The sequence below is a fragment of the Bufo gargarizans genome, unplaced genomic scaffold (genome assembly GCF_014858855.1).
Source record: "Bufo gargarizans isolate SCDJY-AF-19 unplaced genomic scaffold, ASM1485885v1 fragScaff_scaffold_401_pilon, whole genome shotgun sequence".
Lineage (NCBI taxonomy): Eukaryota > Metazoa > Chordata > Amphibia > Anura > Bufonidae > Bufo > Bufo gargarizans.
In genome coordinates this window covers 71,213-88,020 of record NW_025334110.1, presented here as the reverse complement: position 1 = coordinate 88,020, position 16,808 = coordinate 71,213, and the positions used below count along the sequence as shown (strand labels likewise).

Sequence of the window (16,808 nt, the reverse complement as noted above, 5' to 3'; positions counted from 1 at the left end):
GGAGCTGTCGGCTCTGCTGTGCGGTATAGAGGAGCTGTCGGCTCTGCTGTGCGGTATAGAGGATCTGTCGGCTCTGCTGTGCGGTATAGAGGATCTGTCGGCTCTGCTGTGCAGTATAGAGGATCTGTCGGCTCTGCTGTGCAGTATAGAGGATCTGTCGGCTCTGCTGTGCAGTATAGAGGATCTGTCGGCTCTGCTGTGCGGTGCAGTATAGAGGATCTGTCGGCTCTGCTGTGCAGTATAGAGGATCTGTCGGCTCTGCTGTGCAGTATAGAGGATCTGTCAGCTCTGCTGTGCGGTGCAGTATAGAGGATCTGTCGGCTCTGCTGTGCAGTATAGAGGATCTGTCAGCTCTGCTGTGCGGTGCAGTATAGAGGATCTGTCGGCTCTGCTGTGCAGTATAGAGGATCTGTCAGCTCTGCTGTGCGGTGCAGTATAGAGGATCGGTCGGCTCTGCTGTGCAGTATAGAGGATCTGTCGGCTCTGCTGTGCAGTATAGAGGATCTGTCAGCTCTGCTGTGCGGTGTAGTATAGAGCATCTGAGTGCCCTGTTACAGATGGGGGCACAGACAAGACTCCACATATGTACAGAACATTGAGCTCACCTTATCTGGGTCTCGGACACTCTCCACCACGCCACCATCTTCTCCGTACCCTAGGACGCAAGCAGCAACCGGGGTCTCTCGATTGGTGGGGCCTTCCAGAAAATACCCCGGAAAACGAGTGCAAGGGAGCTCCATTCCCTGAGACGAAAAGAAAAGAGCAAAACTCAGAGCGAAAACGTGCTACCCTCAAACCGTGCCCCCCCCCCCCCCAACCTCATTCCAGCTGAACCCCCCTGCTCCACTGAACTTACCCTATACAGACTCCAGAAAAGACTTACCCTTTAGTGACCAACCATACAACTTTTTATGGCGATCAGTAAGGGGCCTTAGGGTGGGCCTATATAATCTATATCCTCCTCCTCCTCCACACAGTGTATACCCTCCTCCTCCTCCACACAGTGTTTACCCTCCTCCTCCTCCTCCACACAGTGTTTACCCTCCTCCTCCTCCTCCACACAGTGTTTACCCTCCTCCTCCTCCTCCACACAGTGTTTACCCTCCTCCTCCTCCACACAGTGTATACCCTCCTCCTCCTCCACACAGTGTTTACCCTCCTCCTCCTCCTCCACACAGTGTTTACCCTCCTCCTCCTCCACACAGTTGTATACCCTCCTCCTCCTCCACACAGTGTATACCCTCCTCCTCCTCCACACAGTGTATACCCTCCTCCTCCTCCTCCACACAGTGTATACCCTCCTCCTCCTCCTCCACACAGTGTTTACCCTCCCCTCCTCCTCCACACAGTGTATACCTCCTCCTCCTCCTCCACACAGTGTATACCCTCCTCCTCCTCCTCCACACAGTGTTTACCCTCCTCCTCCTCCTCCACACAGTGTTTACCTCCTCTCTCCTCACACAGTGTTACCCTCCATCCTCCTCCTCACACAGTGTTACCCTCCTCCTCCTCCTCCACACAGTGGTATACCCTCCTCCTCCTCCTCCACACAGTGTATACCCTCCTCCTCCTCCTCCACACAGTGTATACCCTCCTCCTCCTCCTCCACACAGTGTATACCCTCCCCCCTCCACCAGTGTATACCCTCCTCCTCCACACAGTGTATACCCTCCTCCTCCTCCTCCACACAGTGTATACCCTCCTCCTCCTCCTCCACACAGTGTATACCCTCCTCCTCCTCCTCCACACAGTGTATACCCTCCCTCCTCCTCCTCCACACAGTGTATACCCTCCTCCTCCTCCTCCACACAGTGTATACCCTCCTCCTCCACACAGTGTATACCCTCCTCCTCCACACAGTGTATACCCTCCTCCTCCTCCTCCACACAGTGTATACCCTCCTCCTCCTCCTCCACACAGTGTATACCCTCCTCCTCCTCCACACAGTGTATATCCTCCTCCTCCTCCACACAGTGTATATCCTCCTCCCTCCTCCACACAGTGTATATCCTCCTCCTCCTCCACACAGTGTATATCCTCCTCCTCCTCCACACAGTGTATATCCTCCTCCTCCTCCACAGTGTATATCCATTTTTTTTTTTTTATGGGGTTGTGTATATATCGCTAATGGTGAAGGCTATAGGGGGCTCTATACTATGCTGCTCTGCCTGTATATATTACTCTGATATGCTGTACGATTGATCGTTGTGCCCCCCACATGTGGTTATCTCTACACTGTCCTCCGTACATTGTCTCCACCTGGCATATGGCGTCGCTTCGGTGCGCTGTCTAGCTGGCATTGTAGTGACGCTCCTATACCTGGCTGTCTCAGGGCCGGCCGACGTGCGTGTCATGTGATCGGGGTGGGGAGGTGTGGCTGCGTGATGTCAGATGGGGCTCCCTCCCTCCTCCTGGTCATGTGACACGGTGGGCGTGCCTTGCTCTGTAAGCTGGGTGGCGCGTCTTTATGACGTCCTCCCTGCAACACTGGGCGGATGCGCTAATCAGCTGCCGGCTGTGGACCGCACCATTTAAGGAGAAACTCAGCTTGTCACTCTACCTCCTGACGAAGCCTCTCCCGGTGACACGCGCGGCGCAGCCTCTGGTCACTCGCTCCGGTCCAGCACATCATGGGTGACACATGTCTCGTTGTTACATTTCCTTTTCTATCTCTATCACCCCCTGCACTCGGCACACTCCTCTGTCTGTACTGTACAGTCTGATGGCTATGTGCACCTTATGCGGCCACCCCTGGTCTCTGGGTGGGCTAGCCTGCCTTGTGCTATCTGTGCATGCGACACACAGACCAGTACATGTCACTGAGTGACCCTGCAGTCCTCACTATTCTCATGCTGGTGTGTACCTCGGGCTGTGACCTCTTTTCCCTGCCAGCTGGGTGTGGGAGAGAGGTTGTCTCTGACCCCCTTACATGAGGTCCCCCCCCGTACACTGGTGCCTCATGTCTCATATTGTTTGGGAGAGAGGTTGCCTCTGACCCCCTTACATGAGGTCCCCCCCCCCCCCTGTACACTGGTGCCTCATGTCTCATATATTGTTTGGGAGAGAGGTTGTCTCTGACCCCCTTACATGAGGTCCCCCCCCCCGTACACTGGTGCCTCATGTCTCATATATTGTTTGGGAGAGAGGTTGTCTCTGACCCCCTTACATGAGGTCCCCCCCCCCCGTACACTTGTGCCTCATGTCTCATATATTGTTTGGGAGAGAGGTTGTCTCTGACCCCCTTACATGAGGTCCCCCCCCCCCGTACACTGGTGCCTCATGTCTCATATATTGTTTGGGAGAGAGGTTGTCTCTGACCCCCATACATGAGGTCCCCCCCCCCCCGTACACTGGTGCCTCATGTCTCATATATTGTTTGGGAGAGAGGTTGTCTCTGACCCCCTTACATGAGGTCCCCCCCCGTACACTGGTGCCTCATGTCTCATATATTGTTTGGGAGAGAGGTTGTCTCTGACCCCCTTACATGAGGTCCCCCCCCCCGTACACTTGTGCCTCATGTCTCATATATTGTTTGGGAGAGAGGTTGTCTCTGACCCCCTTACATGAGGTCCCCCCCCCGTACACTGGTGCCTCATGTCTCATATATTGTGTGGGAGAGAGGTTGTCTCTGACCCCCTTACATGAGGTCCCCCCCCCCCCCGTACACTTGTGCCTCATGTCTCATATATTGTGTGGGAGAGAGGTTGTCTCTGACCCCCATACATGAGGTCCCCCCCCCGTACACTGGTGCCTCATGTCTCATATATTGTTTGGGAGAGAGGTTGTCTCTGACCCCCTTACATGAGGTCCCCCCCCCCGTACACTGGTGCCTCATGTCTCATATATTGTTTGGGGGAGAGGTTGTCTCTGACCCCCTTACATGAGGTCCCCCCCCCCCGTACACTTGTGCCTCATATATGTAATGAGAAGGGTTGTGGTCTAATGACATCAACACCCTATATCAGGTGTGCAGAATTATTAGGCAACTTCCTTTCCTTTGGCAAAATGGGTCAAAAGAAGGACTTGACAGGCTCAGAAAAGTCACAAATAGTGAGACATCTTGCAGAGGGATGCAGCACTCTTACAATGGCAAAGCTTCTGAAGCGCGATCATCGAACAATCAAGCGTTTCATTCAAAATAGTCAACAGGGTCGCAAGAAGCATGTGGAAAAACCAAGGCGCAAAATAACTGCCCATGAACTGAGAAAAGTCAAGCGTGCAGCTGCCAAGATGCCACTTGCCACCAGTTTGGCCATATTTCAGAGCTGCAACATCACTGGAGTGCCCAAAAGCACAAGGTGGGCAATACTCAGAGACATGGCCGAGGTAAGAAAGGCTGAAAGACGACCACCACTGAACAAGACACACAAGCTGAAACGTCAAGACTGGGCCAAGAAATATCTCAAGACTGATTTTTCTAAGGTTTTATGGACTGATGAAATGAGAGTGAGTCTTGATGGGCCAGATGGCTGGATTGGTAAAGGGCAGAGAGCTCCAGTCCGACTCAGACGCCAGCAAGGTGGAGGTGGAGTACTGGTTTGGGCTGGTATCATCAAAGATGAGCTTGTGGGGCCTTTTGGGTTGAGGATGGAGTCAAGCTCAACTCCCAGTCCTACTGCCAGTTTCTGGAAGACACCTTCTTCAAGCAGTGGTACAGGAAGAAGTCTGCAAGGTAAGAAAAACATGATTTTCATGCAGGACAATGCTCCATCACACGCGTCCAAGTACTCCACAGCGTGGCTGGCAAGAAAGGGTATAAAAGAAGAAAATCTAATGACATGGCCTCCTTGTTCACCTGATCTGAACCCCATTGAGAACCTGTGGTCCATCATCAAATGTGAGATTTACAAGGAGGGAAAACAGTCCACCTCTCTGAACAGTGTCTGGGAGGCTGTGGTTGCTGCTGCACGCAATGTTGATGGTGAACAGATCAAAACACTGACAGAATCCATGGATGGCGGCTTCTGAGTGTCCTTGCAAAGAAAGGTGGCTATATTGGTCACTGATTTGTTTTTGTTTTGTTTTTGAATGTCAGAAATGTATATTTGTGAATGTTGAGATGTTATATTGGTTTCACTGGTAAAAATAAATAATTGAAATGGGTATATATTTGTTTTTTGTTAAGTTGCCTAATAATTATGCACAGTAATAGTCACCTGCACACACAGATATCCCCCTAAAATAGCTAAAACTAAAAACAAACTAAAAATATTCAGCTTTGATATTAATGAGTTTTTTGGGTTCATTGAGAACATGGTTGTTGTTCAATAATAAAATTAATCCTCAAAAATACAACTTGCCTAATAATTCTGCACTCCCTGTAGAGGATATACACTGCGGAGGAGGAGGATATAGAGGATATACACTGCGGAGGAGGAGGATATACACTGCAGAGGAGAAGGATATACACTGCAGAGGAGAAGGATATACACTGCAGAGGAGAAGGATATACACTGCAGAGGAGAAGGATATACACTGCGGAGGAGAAGGATATACACTGCGGAGGAGAAGGATATAGAGGATATACACTGCGGAGGAGAAGGATATAGAGGATATACACTGCGGAGGAGAAGGATATAGAGGATATACACTGCGGAGGAGAAGGATATACACTGCGGAGGAGGAGGAGGATATAGATGATATACACTGCGGAGGAGAAGGATATACACTGCGGAGGAGGAGGATATAGATGATATACACTGCAGAGGAGGATATAGATGATATACACTGCGGAGGAGAAGGATATAGATTATATACACTGCGGAGGAGAAGGATATAGATGATATACACGATATACACTGCGGAGGAGGATATAGATGATATACACTGCGGAGGAGAAGGATATAGATGATATACACTGCGGAGGAGAAGGATATAGAGGATATACACTGCGGAGGAGAAGGATATAGGGGATATACACTGCGGAGGAGAAGGATATAGAGGATATACACTGCGGAGGAGAAGGATATAGATGATATACACTGCGGAGGAGAAGGATATAGATGATATACACTGCGGAGGAGGAGGATATAGAGGATATACACTGCGGAGGAGAAGGATATAGAGGATATACACGATATACACTGCGGAGGAGGAGGATATAGATGATATACACTGCAGAGGAGGATATAGATGATATACACTGCAGAGGAGGATATAGATGATATACACTGCAGAGGAGAAGGATATAGGGGATATACACTGCGGAGGAGGATATACACTGCGAAGGAGGAGGAGGATATAGAGGATATACACTGCAGAGGAGGAGGAGGATATAGATGATATACACTGCGGAGGAGAAGGATATAGGGGATATACACTGCGGAGGAGGAGGATATACACTGCGGAGGAGGAGGAGGATATAGAGGATATACACTGCGGAGGAGAAGGATATAGAGGATATACACTGCGGAGGAGGAGGAGGATATAGATATACACTGGGGAGGAGGAGGAAATTGATTATATACACCGTGGAGAAGTAGGACATAGATGATGCTGCTGTGTGTATAAGTGAGGTATATGGAGAAGTCAGTGCCTCACACAGCACATACAGTGTACGAGGGAGGTCTATAGAGAAGTCAGTGCCTCACACAGCACATACAGTGTATGAGGGAGGTCTATAGAGAAGTCAGTGCCTCACACAGCACATACAGTGTATGAGGGAGGTCTATGGAGAAGTCAGTGCCTCACACAGCACATACAGTGTACGAGGGAGGTCTATAGAGAAGTCAGTGCCTCACACAGCACATACAGTGTACGAGGGAGGTCTATGGAGAAGTCAGTGCCTCACACAGCACATACAGTGTACGAGGGAGGTCTATGGAGAAGTCAGTGCCTCACACAGCACATACAGTGTACGAGGGAGGTCTATGGAGAAGTCAGTGCCTCATGCCTCACACAGCACATACAGTGTATGAGGGAGGTCTATGGAGAAGTCAGTGCCTCACACAGCCCATACAGTGTATGAGGGAGGTCTATAGAGACGTCAGTGCCTCACACAGCCCATACAGTGTATGAGGGAGGTCTATAGAGACGTCAGTGCCTCACACAGCCCATACAGTGTATGAGGGAGGTCTATAGAGACGTCAGTGCCTCACACAGCACATACAGTGTATGAGGGAGGTCTATGGAGAAATCAGTGCCTCATGCCTCACACAGCACATACAGTGTACGAGGGAGGCCTATGGAGAAGTCAGTGCCTCATGCCTCACACAGCACATACAGTGTATGAGGGAGGCCTATGGAGAAGTCAGTGCCTCACACAGCACATACAGTGTATGAGGGAGGCCTATGGAGAAGTCAGTGCCTCACACAGCACATACAGTGTATGAGGGAGGCCTATGGAGAAGTCAGTGCCTCACACAGCACATACAGTGTACGAGGGAGGTCTATGGAGAAGTCAGTGCCTCACACAGCACATACAGTGTATGAGGGAGGTCTATAGAGAAGTCAGTGCCTCACACAGCACATACAGTGTATGAGGGAGGCCTATGGAGAAGTCAGTGCCTCACACAGCACATAGTGTATGAGGGAGGTCTATAGAGAAGTCAGTGCCTCATGCCTCACACAGCACATACAGTGTACGAGGGAGGCCTATGGAGAAGTCAGTGCCTCATGCCTCACACAGCACATACAGTGTATGAGGGAGGTCTATGGAGAAGTCAGTGCCTCACACAGCACATACAGTGTATGAGGGAGGCCTATGGAGAAGTCAGTGCCTCACACAGCACATAGTGTATGAGGGAGGTCTATAGAGAAGTCAGTGCCTCACACAGCACATACAGTGTATGAGGGAGGTCTATAGAGAAGTCAGTGCCTCATGCCTCACACAGCACATACAGTGTATGAGGGAGGTCTATGGAGAAGTCAGTGCCTCACACAGCACATACAGTGTATGAGGGAGGTCTATGGAGAAGTCAGTGCCTCACACAGCCCATACAGTGTATGAGGGAGGTCTATAGAGACGTCAGTGCCTCACACAGCCCATACAGTGTATGAGGGAGGTCTATAGAGACGTCAGTGCCTCACACAGCCCATACAGTGTATGAGGGAGGTCTATAGAGACGTCAGTGCCTCACACAGCACATACAGTGTATGAGGGAGGTCTATGGAGAAGTCAGTGCCTCATGCCTCACACAGCACATACAGTGTACGAGGGAGGCCTATGGAGAAGTCAGTGCCTCATGCCTCACACAGCACATACAGTGTACGAGGGAGGTCTATGGAGAAGTCAGTGCCTCATACAGCACATACACAGTGTACGAGGGAGGCCTATGTAGAAGTCAGTGCCTCACACAGCACATACAGTGTATGAGGGAGGCCTATGGAGAAGTCAGTGCCTCACACAGCACATACAGTGTATGAGGGAGGCCTATGGAGAAGTCAGTGCCTCACACAGCACATACAGTGTACGAGGGAGGTCTATGGAGAAGTCAGTGCCTCACACAGCACATACAGTGTATGAGGGAGGTCTATAGAGAAGTCAGTGCCTCACACAGCACATACAGTGTATGAGGGAGGCCTATGGAGAAGTCAGTGCCTCATGCCTCACACAGCACATACAGTGTACGAGGGAGGCCTATGGAGAAGTCAGTGCCTCATGCCTCACACAGCACATACAGTGTATGAGGGAGGTCTATGGAGAAGTCAGTGCCTCACACAGCACATACAGTGTATGAGGGAGGCCTATGGAGAAGTCAGTGCCTCACACAGCACATAGTGTATGAGGGAGGTCTATAGAGAAGTCAGTGCCTCATGCCTCACACAGCACATACAGTGTATGAGGGAGGTCTATGGAGAAGTCAGTGCCTCACACAGCACATAGTGTATGAGGGAGGTCTATAGAGAAGTCAGTGCCTCATGCCTCACACAGCACATACAGTGTATGAGGGAGGTCTATGGAGAAGTCAGTGCCTCACACAGCACATACAGTGTACGAGGGAGGTCTATGGAGAAGTCAGTGCCTCACACAGCACATACAGTGTACGAGGGAGGTCTATGGAGAAGTCAGTGCCTCATGCCTCACACAGCACATACAGTGTACGAGGGAGGTCTATGGAGAAGTCAGTGCCTCATGCCTCACACAGCACATACAGTGTACGAGGGAGGTCTATGGAGAAGTCAGTGCCTCATGCCTCACACGGCACATACAGTGTACGAGGGAGGTCTATGGAGAAGTCAGTGCCTCATGCCTCACACAGCACATACAGTGTACGAGGGAGGCCTATGGAGAAGTCAGTGCCTCACACAGCACATACAGTGTATGAGGGAGGTCTATGGAGAAGTCAGTGCCTCACACAGCACATACAGTGTATGAGGGAGGTCTATAGAGAAGTCAGTGCCTCACACAGCACATACAGTGTATGAGGGGGGTCTATGGAGAAGTCAGTGCCTCACACAGCACATACAGTGTATGAGGGAGGTCTATAGAGAAGTCAGTGCCTCACACAGCACATACAGTGTACGAGGGAGGCCTATGGAGAAGTCAGTGCCTCATGCCTCACACAGCACATACAGTGTATGAGGGAGGTCTATGCAGAAGTCAGTGCCTCATGCCTCACACAGCACATACAGTGTACGAGGGAGGCCTATGTAGAAGTCAGTGCCTCACACAGCACATACAGTGTATGAGGGAGGTCTATAGAGAAGTCAGTGCCTCACACAGCACATAGTGTATGAGGGAGGTCTATAGAGAAGTCAGTGCCTCACACAGCACATACAGTGTACGAGGGAGGTCTATGGAGAAGTCAGTGCCTCATACAGCACATACAGTGTACGAGGGAGGTCTATGGAGAAGTCAGTGCCTCATGCCTCACACAGCACATACAGTGTACGAGGGAGGCCTATGGAGAAGTCAGTGCCTCACACAGCACATACAGTGTATGAGGGAGGTCTATGGAGAAGTCAGTGCCTCATACAGCACATACAGTGTACGAGGGAGGCCTATGGAGAAGTCAGTGCCTCATGCCTCACACAGCACATACAGTGTACGAGGGAGGCCTATGGAGAAGTCAGTGCCTCATGCCTCACACAGCACATACAGTGTATGAGGGAGGCCTATGGAGAAGTCAGTGCCTCACACAGCACATACAGTGTATGAGGGAGGCCTATGGAGAAGTCAGTGCCTCACACAGCACATACAGTGTATGAGGGAGGTCTATGGAGAAGTCAGTGCCTCATACAGCACATACAGTGTACGAGGGAGGTCTATGGAGAAGTCAGTGCCTCATACAGCACATACAGTGTACGAGGGAGGTCTATGGAGAAGTCAGTGCCTCACACAGCACATACAGTGTATGAGGGGGGTCTATGGAGAAGTCAGTGCCTCACACAGCACATACAGTGTACGAGGGAGGTCTATGGAGAAGTCAGTGCCTCATACAGCACATACAGTGTACGAGGGAGGCCTATGGAGAAGTCAGTGCCTCATGCCTCACACAGCACATACAGTGTATGAGGGAGGCCTATGTAGAAGTCAGTGCCTCACACAGCACATACAGTGTATGAGGGGGGGTCTATAGAGACGTCAGTGCCTCACACAGCACATACAGTGTATGAGGGAGGTCTATGGAGAAGTCAGTGCCTCATGCCTCACACAGCACATACAGTGTATGAGGGAGGCCTATGGAGAAGTCAGTGCCTCATGCCTCACACGGCACATACAGTGTATGAGGGAGATCTATGGAGAAGTCAGTGCCTCACACGGCACATACAGTGTATGAGGGAGGCCGATGGAGAAGTCAGTGCCTCATGCCTCACACGGCACATACAGAGTACGAGGGAGGTCTATGGAGAAGTCAGTGCCTCATGCCTCACACGGCACATACAGAGTACGAGGGAGGTCTATGGAGAAGTCAGTGCCTCATACAGCACATACACAGTGTACGAGGGAGGTCTATGGAGAAGTCAGTGCCTCACACAGCACATACAGTGTATGAGGGAGGTCTATGGAGAAGTCAGTGCCTCACACAGCACATACAGTGTATGAGGGAGGTCTATGGAGAAGTCAGTGCCTCACACAGCACATACAGTGTATGAGGGAGGTCTATAGAGACGTCAGTGCCTCACACAGCACATACAGTGTATGAGGGAGGTCTATAGAGAAGTCAGTGCCTCACACAGCACATACAGTGTATGAGGGAGGCCTATGGAGAAGTCAGTGCCTCACACAGCCCATACAGTGTATGAGGGAGGTCTATAGAGAAGTCAGTGCCTCATGCCTCACACAGCCCATACAGTGTATGAGGGAGATCTATGGAGAAGTCAGTGCCTCACACGGCACATACAGTGTATGAGGGAGGCCTATGGAGAAGTCAGTGCCTCACACAGCACATACAGTGTATGAGGGAGGTCTATGGAGAAGTCAGTGCCTCACACAGCACATACAGTGTATGAGGGAGGTCTATGGAGAAGTCAGTGCCTCATGCCTCACACAGCACATACAGTGTATGAGGGAGGTCTATGGAGAAGTCAGTGCCTCATGCCTCACACGGCACATACAGTGTATGAGGGAGATCTATGGAGAAGTCAGTGCCTCACACGGCACATACAGTGTACGAGGGAGGTCTATGGAGAAGTCAGTGCCTCATGCCTCACACAGCCCCAGAAACCACGTGCAGTCACTTACCTGTTTACTTCCTGAACATAAAACAGAAGCCCGCCAGCCAATCACACAGCGTGACTGATGCACCGGCCCAGGCCGCCAGCCAATCACAGCGCTCCCCGTCTCCTCAGGCAATCACATCCCACCTTCTATCCACAACCTTCCTCCGTGATTCTTCCTCGGTAGTGGGCTGAAGGACCTGTGATGACGTCACGCCCATGTGACCAGACTGTACCGTGGGAGGAGCCGTTCTGGCCATAGATTGTCGAGGGTAAACGCCTTATACTATGCTCGGTAACGACCTGATGACGTCACAACATCACGTGATATTTGTAGGTCACGTGGAAATTAGCGCGCTGTTGTAGCAAAGGCTTGTGTGGAGGAGAGGGGCCCACGTGTGTGCGGGGGGAGGAGACAGAGGGGCCCACGTGTGTGCGGGGAGAGGAGACAGAGGGGCCCACGTGTGTGCGGGGGGAGGAGACAGAGGGGCCCACGTGTGTGCGGGGGAGGAGACACAGAGGGGCCTACGTGTGTGCGGGGGGGGGGGGGAGACAGAGGGGCCTACGTGTGTGCGGGGGGGGGGGGGGGGAGACAGAGGGGCCTACGTGTGTGCGGGGGGGGGGGGGGAGACAGAGGGGCCTACGTGTGTGCGGGGGGGGGGGGGGAGACAGAGGGGCCTACGTGTGTGCGGGGGGGGGGGGGAGACAGAGGGGCCTACGTGTGGGGGGGGGGGGAGACAGAGGGGCCTACGTGTGTGCGGGGGGGGGGAGACAGAGGGGCCTACGTGTGTGCGGGGGGGGGGGGGGGGGAGACAGAGGGGCCTACGTGTGTGCGGGGGGGGGGGGGGGGGAGACAGAGGGGCCTACGTGTGTGCGGGGGGGGGGGGGGGGGAGACAGAGGGGCCTACGTGTGTGCGGGGGGGGGGGGGGGGGGAGACAGAGGGGCCTACGTGTGTGCGGGGGGGGGGGGGGAGACAGAGGGGCCTACGTGTGTGCGGGGGGGGGGGGGGGAGACAGAGGGGCCTACGTGTGTGCGGGGGGGGGGGGGGAGACAGAGGGGCCTACGTGTGTGCGGGGGTGGGGGGGGGGGGAGACAGAGGGGCCTACGTGTGTGCGGGTGCGGGGGGGGGAGACAGAGGGGCCTACGTGTGTGCGGGGGGGGGGGGAGACAGAGGGGCCTACGTGTGTGCGGGGGGGGGGGGGGAGACAGAGGGGCCTACGTGTGTGCGGGGGGGGGGGGGGGAGACAGAGGGGCCTACGTGTGTGCGGGGGGGGGGGGGGGGAGACAGAGGGGCCTACGTGTGTGCGGGGGGGGGGGGGGGGAGACAGAGGGGCCTACGTGTGTGCGGGGGGGGGGGAGACAGAGGGGCCTACGTGTGTGCGGGTGCGGGGGGGGGAGACAGAGGGGCCTACGTGTGTGCGGGGGGGGGGGAGACAGAGGGGCCTACGTGTGGTGCGGGGGGGGGGGGAGACAGAGGGGCCTACGTGTGTGCGGTGGGGGGGGGGGGGAGACAGAGGGGCCTACGTGTGGTTCGGTGGGGGGGGGGGAGACAGAGGGGCCTACGTGTGTGCGGGGGGGGGGGGAGACAGATGGGCCTACGTGTGTGCGGGGGGGGGGGGAGGACAGAGGGGCCTACGTGTGTGCGGGGGGGGGGGGGGAGACAGAGGGGCCTACGTGTGTGCGGGGGGGGGGGGGGGGAGACAGAGGGGCCTACGTGTGTGCGCGGGGGGGGGGGGGGAGGACAGAGGGGCCTACGTGTGTGCGGGGGGGTGGGGGGGGAGCAGAGGGGCCTACGTGTGTGCGGGGGGGGGGGGGAGACAGAGGGCCTACGTGTGTGCGGGGGGGGGGGAGACAGAGGGGCCTACGTGGTGTGCGGTGGGGGGGAGAGACAGAGGGGCCTACGTGTGTGCGGGGGGGGAGAGACAAGAAGGGGCCTAGTGGTGGCGGGGGGGGGGAGCGACAAGAGGGCCTACGTGTGTGCGGGGGGGGGGGGAGACAGAGGGGCCTACGTGTGTGCGGGGGGGGGAGAGACAGAGGGGCCTACGTGTGTGCGGGGGGGGGGGAGAGACAGGAAGAGGACAGAGGGGCCTACGTGTGTGGCGGGGGGGGGGGGGAGAGACAGAGGGGCCTACGTCGTGTGCGGGGGGGGGGAGAGACAGAGGGCCTACGTGTGTGCGGGGGGGGGGAGAGACAGAGGGGCCTACGTGTGTGCGGGGGGGGGGGGAGAGACAGAGGGGCCTACGTGTGTGCGGGGGGGGGGGAGAGACAGAGGGGCCTACGTGTGTGCGGGGGGGGGGGGAGAGACAGAGGGGCCTACGTGTGTGCGGGGGGGGGGGAGATGACAGAGGGGCCTACGTGTGTGCGGGGGGGGGGAGACAGAGGGGCCTACGTGTGTGCGGGGGGGGGGGGGGGAGAGACAGAGGGGCCTACGTGTGTGCGGGGGGGGGGGGGAGAGACAGAGGGGGCCTACGTTGTGCGGGGGGGGGGGGAGACAGAGGGGCCTACGTCTGTGCGGGGGGGGGGGGGGAGACAGAGGGGCCTACGTCTGTGCGGGGGGGGGGGGGAGACAGAGGGGCCTACGTCTGTGCGGGGGGGGGGGGGGGGAGACAGAGGGGCCTACGTGTGTGCGGGGGGGGGGAGACAGAGGGGCCTACGTGTGTGCGGGGGGGGGGGAGACAGAGGGGCCTACGTGTGTGCGGCGGGGGGGGGGAGACAGAGGGGCCTACGTGCGGGGGGGGGGGGAGACAGAGGGGCCTACGTGTGCGGGGGGGGGAGACAGAGGGGCCTAGTGTGTGGGGGGGGGAGACAGAGGGGCCTACGTGTGTGCGGGGGGGGGAGACAGAGGGGCCTACGTGTGTGCGGGGGGGGGGGGGGGGAGACAGATGGGCCTACGTGTGTGCGGGGGGGGGGGGGAGACAGAGGGGCCTACGTGTGTGCGGGGGGGGGGGGAGACAGAGGGGCCTACGTGTGTGCGGGGGGGGGGGGGGAGAGACAGAGGGGCCTACGTGTGTGCGGGGGGGGGGGGGGAGAGACAGAGGGGCCCACGTGTGTGCGAGGGGCCCACGTGTGTGCGGGGGGAGGAGACAGAAGGGCCCACGTGTGTGCGGGGTGGGGAGACAGAGGGGCCCACGTGTGTGCGGGGTGGGGGAGACAGAGGGGCCCACGTGTGTGCGGGGGGGAGGAGACAGAGGGGCCCACGTGTGTGCGGGGGGAGGAGACAGAGGGGCCACGTGTGTGCGGGGGGAGGAGACAGAGGGGCCCACGTGTGTGCGGGGGGAGGAGACAGAGGGGCCCACGTGTGTGCGGGGGGAGGAGACAGAGGGGCCCACCCGTGTGCGGGGGGGAATGAGACAGAGGGGTGTGCGGGGGGGGGGAGACAGAGGGGCCCACGTGTGTGCGGGGGGAGGAGACAGAGGGGCCCACGTGTGTGCGGGGGGAGGAGACAGAGGGGCCCACGTGTGTGCGGGGGGAGGAGACAGAGGGGCCCACGTGTGTGCGGGGGGAGGAGACAGAGGGGCCCACGTGTGTGCGGGGGGAGGAGACAGAGGGGCCCACGTGTGTGCGGGGGGAGGAGACAGAGGGGCCCACCCTTGTGCGAGGGGGGAGGAGACAGAGGGGCCTACATGTGTGCGGGGGGGAGGAGACAGAAAGGCCCACGTGTGTGCAGGGGGAGGAAACAGAGGGACCCACGTGTTTGCGGGGGGAGGAGACAGGGACCCACGTGTGTGCGAGGGGGAGGAGACAGAGGGGCCCACATGTGTGCGGTGGGAGGAGACAGAGGGGCCCACATGTGTGCGGTGGGAGGAGACAGAGGGGCCCACGTGTGTGCGGGGGAGGAGACAGAAGGGCCCACGTGTGTGCGGGGGGAGAAGACAGAGGGGCCCACGTGTGTGCGGGGCGGAGACAGAGGGGCCCACGTGTGCGCGGGGGGAGGAGACAGAGGGGCCCACGTGTGTGCGGGCGGGGAGACAGAGGGACCCACGTGTGTGCGGGCGGGGAGACAGAGGGGCCCACGTGTGTGCAGGGGGAGGAAACAGAGGGACCCACGTGTGTGCGGGGAGAGGAGACAGAGGAGCCCACGTGTGTGCGAGGGGCCCACGTGTGTACGGGGGGAGGAGACAGAAGGGCCCACGTGTGTGCGGGGTGGGGGAGACAGAGGGGCCCACGTGTGTGCGGGGGGGAGACAGAGGGGCCCACGTGTGTGCGGGGGGAGGAGACAGAGGGGCCCACGTGTGTGCGGGGGGAGGAGACAGAGGGGCCCACGTGTGTGCGGGGGGAGGAGACAGAGGGGCCCACCCGTGTGCGGGGGGGAATGAGACAGAGGGGTCCACGTGTGTGCGGGGGGGGAGACAGAGGGGCCCACGTGTGTGCGGGGGGGAGACAGAGGGGCCCACGTGTGTGCGGGGGGAGGAGACAGAGGGGCCCACGTCTGTGCGGGGGGAGGAGACAGAGGGGCCCACGTGTGTGCGGGGGGGAGACAGAGGGGCCCACGTGTGTGCGGGGGGAGGAGACAGAGGGGCCCACGTGTGTGCGGGGGGAGGAGACAGAGGGGCCCACGTGTGTGCGGGGGGAGGAGACAGAGGGGCCCACCCGTGTGCGGGGGGGAATGAGACAGAGGGGTCCACGTGTGTGCGGGGGGGGAGACAGAGGGGCCCACATGTGTGCGGGGGGAGGAGACAGAGGGGCCCACGTCTGTGCGGGGGGAGGAGACAGAGGGGCCCACCCGTGTGCGGGGGGGAATGAGACAGAGGGGTCCACGTAATAATAGTAAAAGTCCAGCTCACCTGCATCCACAGTTTTAAGAGTGCACGGATGGGATGAGACCCAAGCATATAAACTTGAACGGAAAGGAAGAAAGATCCAGCACCTTGTTTTTCTTGCTTGACGTTTATTCCACAAACCAAATGTACAGCGGTGATAGAAACCTCCAAAAATAAGCCCCAGTACGGTCTACATGTTTCGAACCAGATGGTTCTTAATCATGACCTCCACAGTAAATTTCCAACACAGTGTATATATAGAGAGGTGAACCCAGAGATCCCTCCGCCATTAGACCAGCAGGCGGTGCTGCTCATCTCAGGTGTTGTAATTAAAAGTGCTAACAGAAATTTAAGTGCACAAAAACACATTCAGAATTAAAAATTAAAATCCAAAATAAGCCATTATGAACAAATATTCTATAATATTGTTGCATCCAGCAGGTAGG

General features: G+C 56.5%; 1 protein-coding gene across 1 annotated transcript in view; it reads right to left on the bottom strand.

The window, feature by feature from the left end:
- The window catches only part of TAF1C (TATA-box binding protein associated factor, RNA polymerase I subunit C), a 69,948-nt gene extending 58,139 nt beyond the window's left edge, over nt 1-11,809 (bottom strand). Inside the window, exons 1-2 of the mRNA XM_044273120.1 lie at nt 11,627-11,809; nt 606-743 (exon numbers count right to left, since the gene is read on the bottom strand). Of these exons, the coding sequence (XP_044129055.1) occupies nt 606-740 (135 nt within the window). The 5' untranslated portion in view covers nt 741-743; nt 11,627-11,809. The remainder of the gene's footprint in view (nt 1-605; nt 744-11,626) is intronic.
- Nucleotides 11,810-16,808: the final 4,999 nt, after the last annotated feature.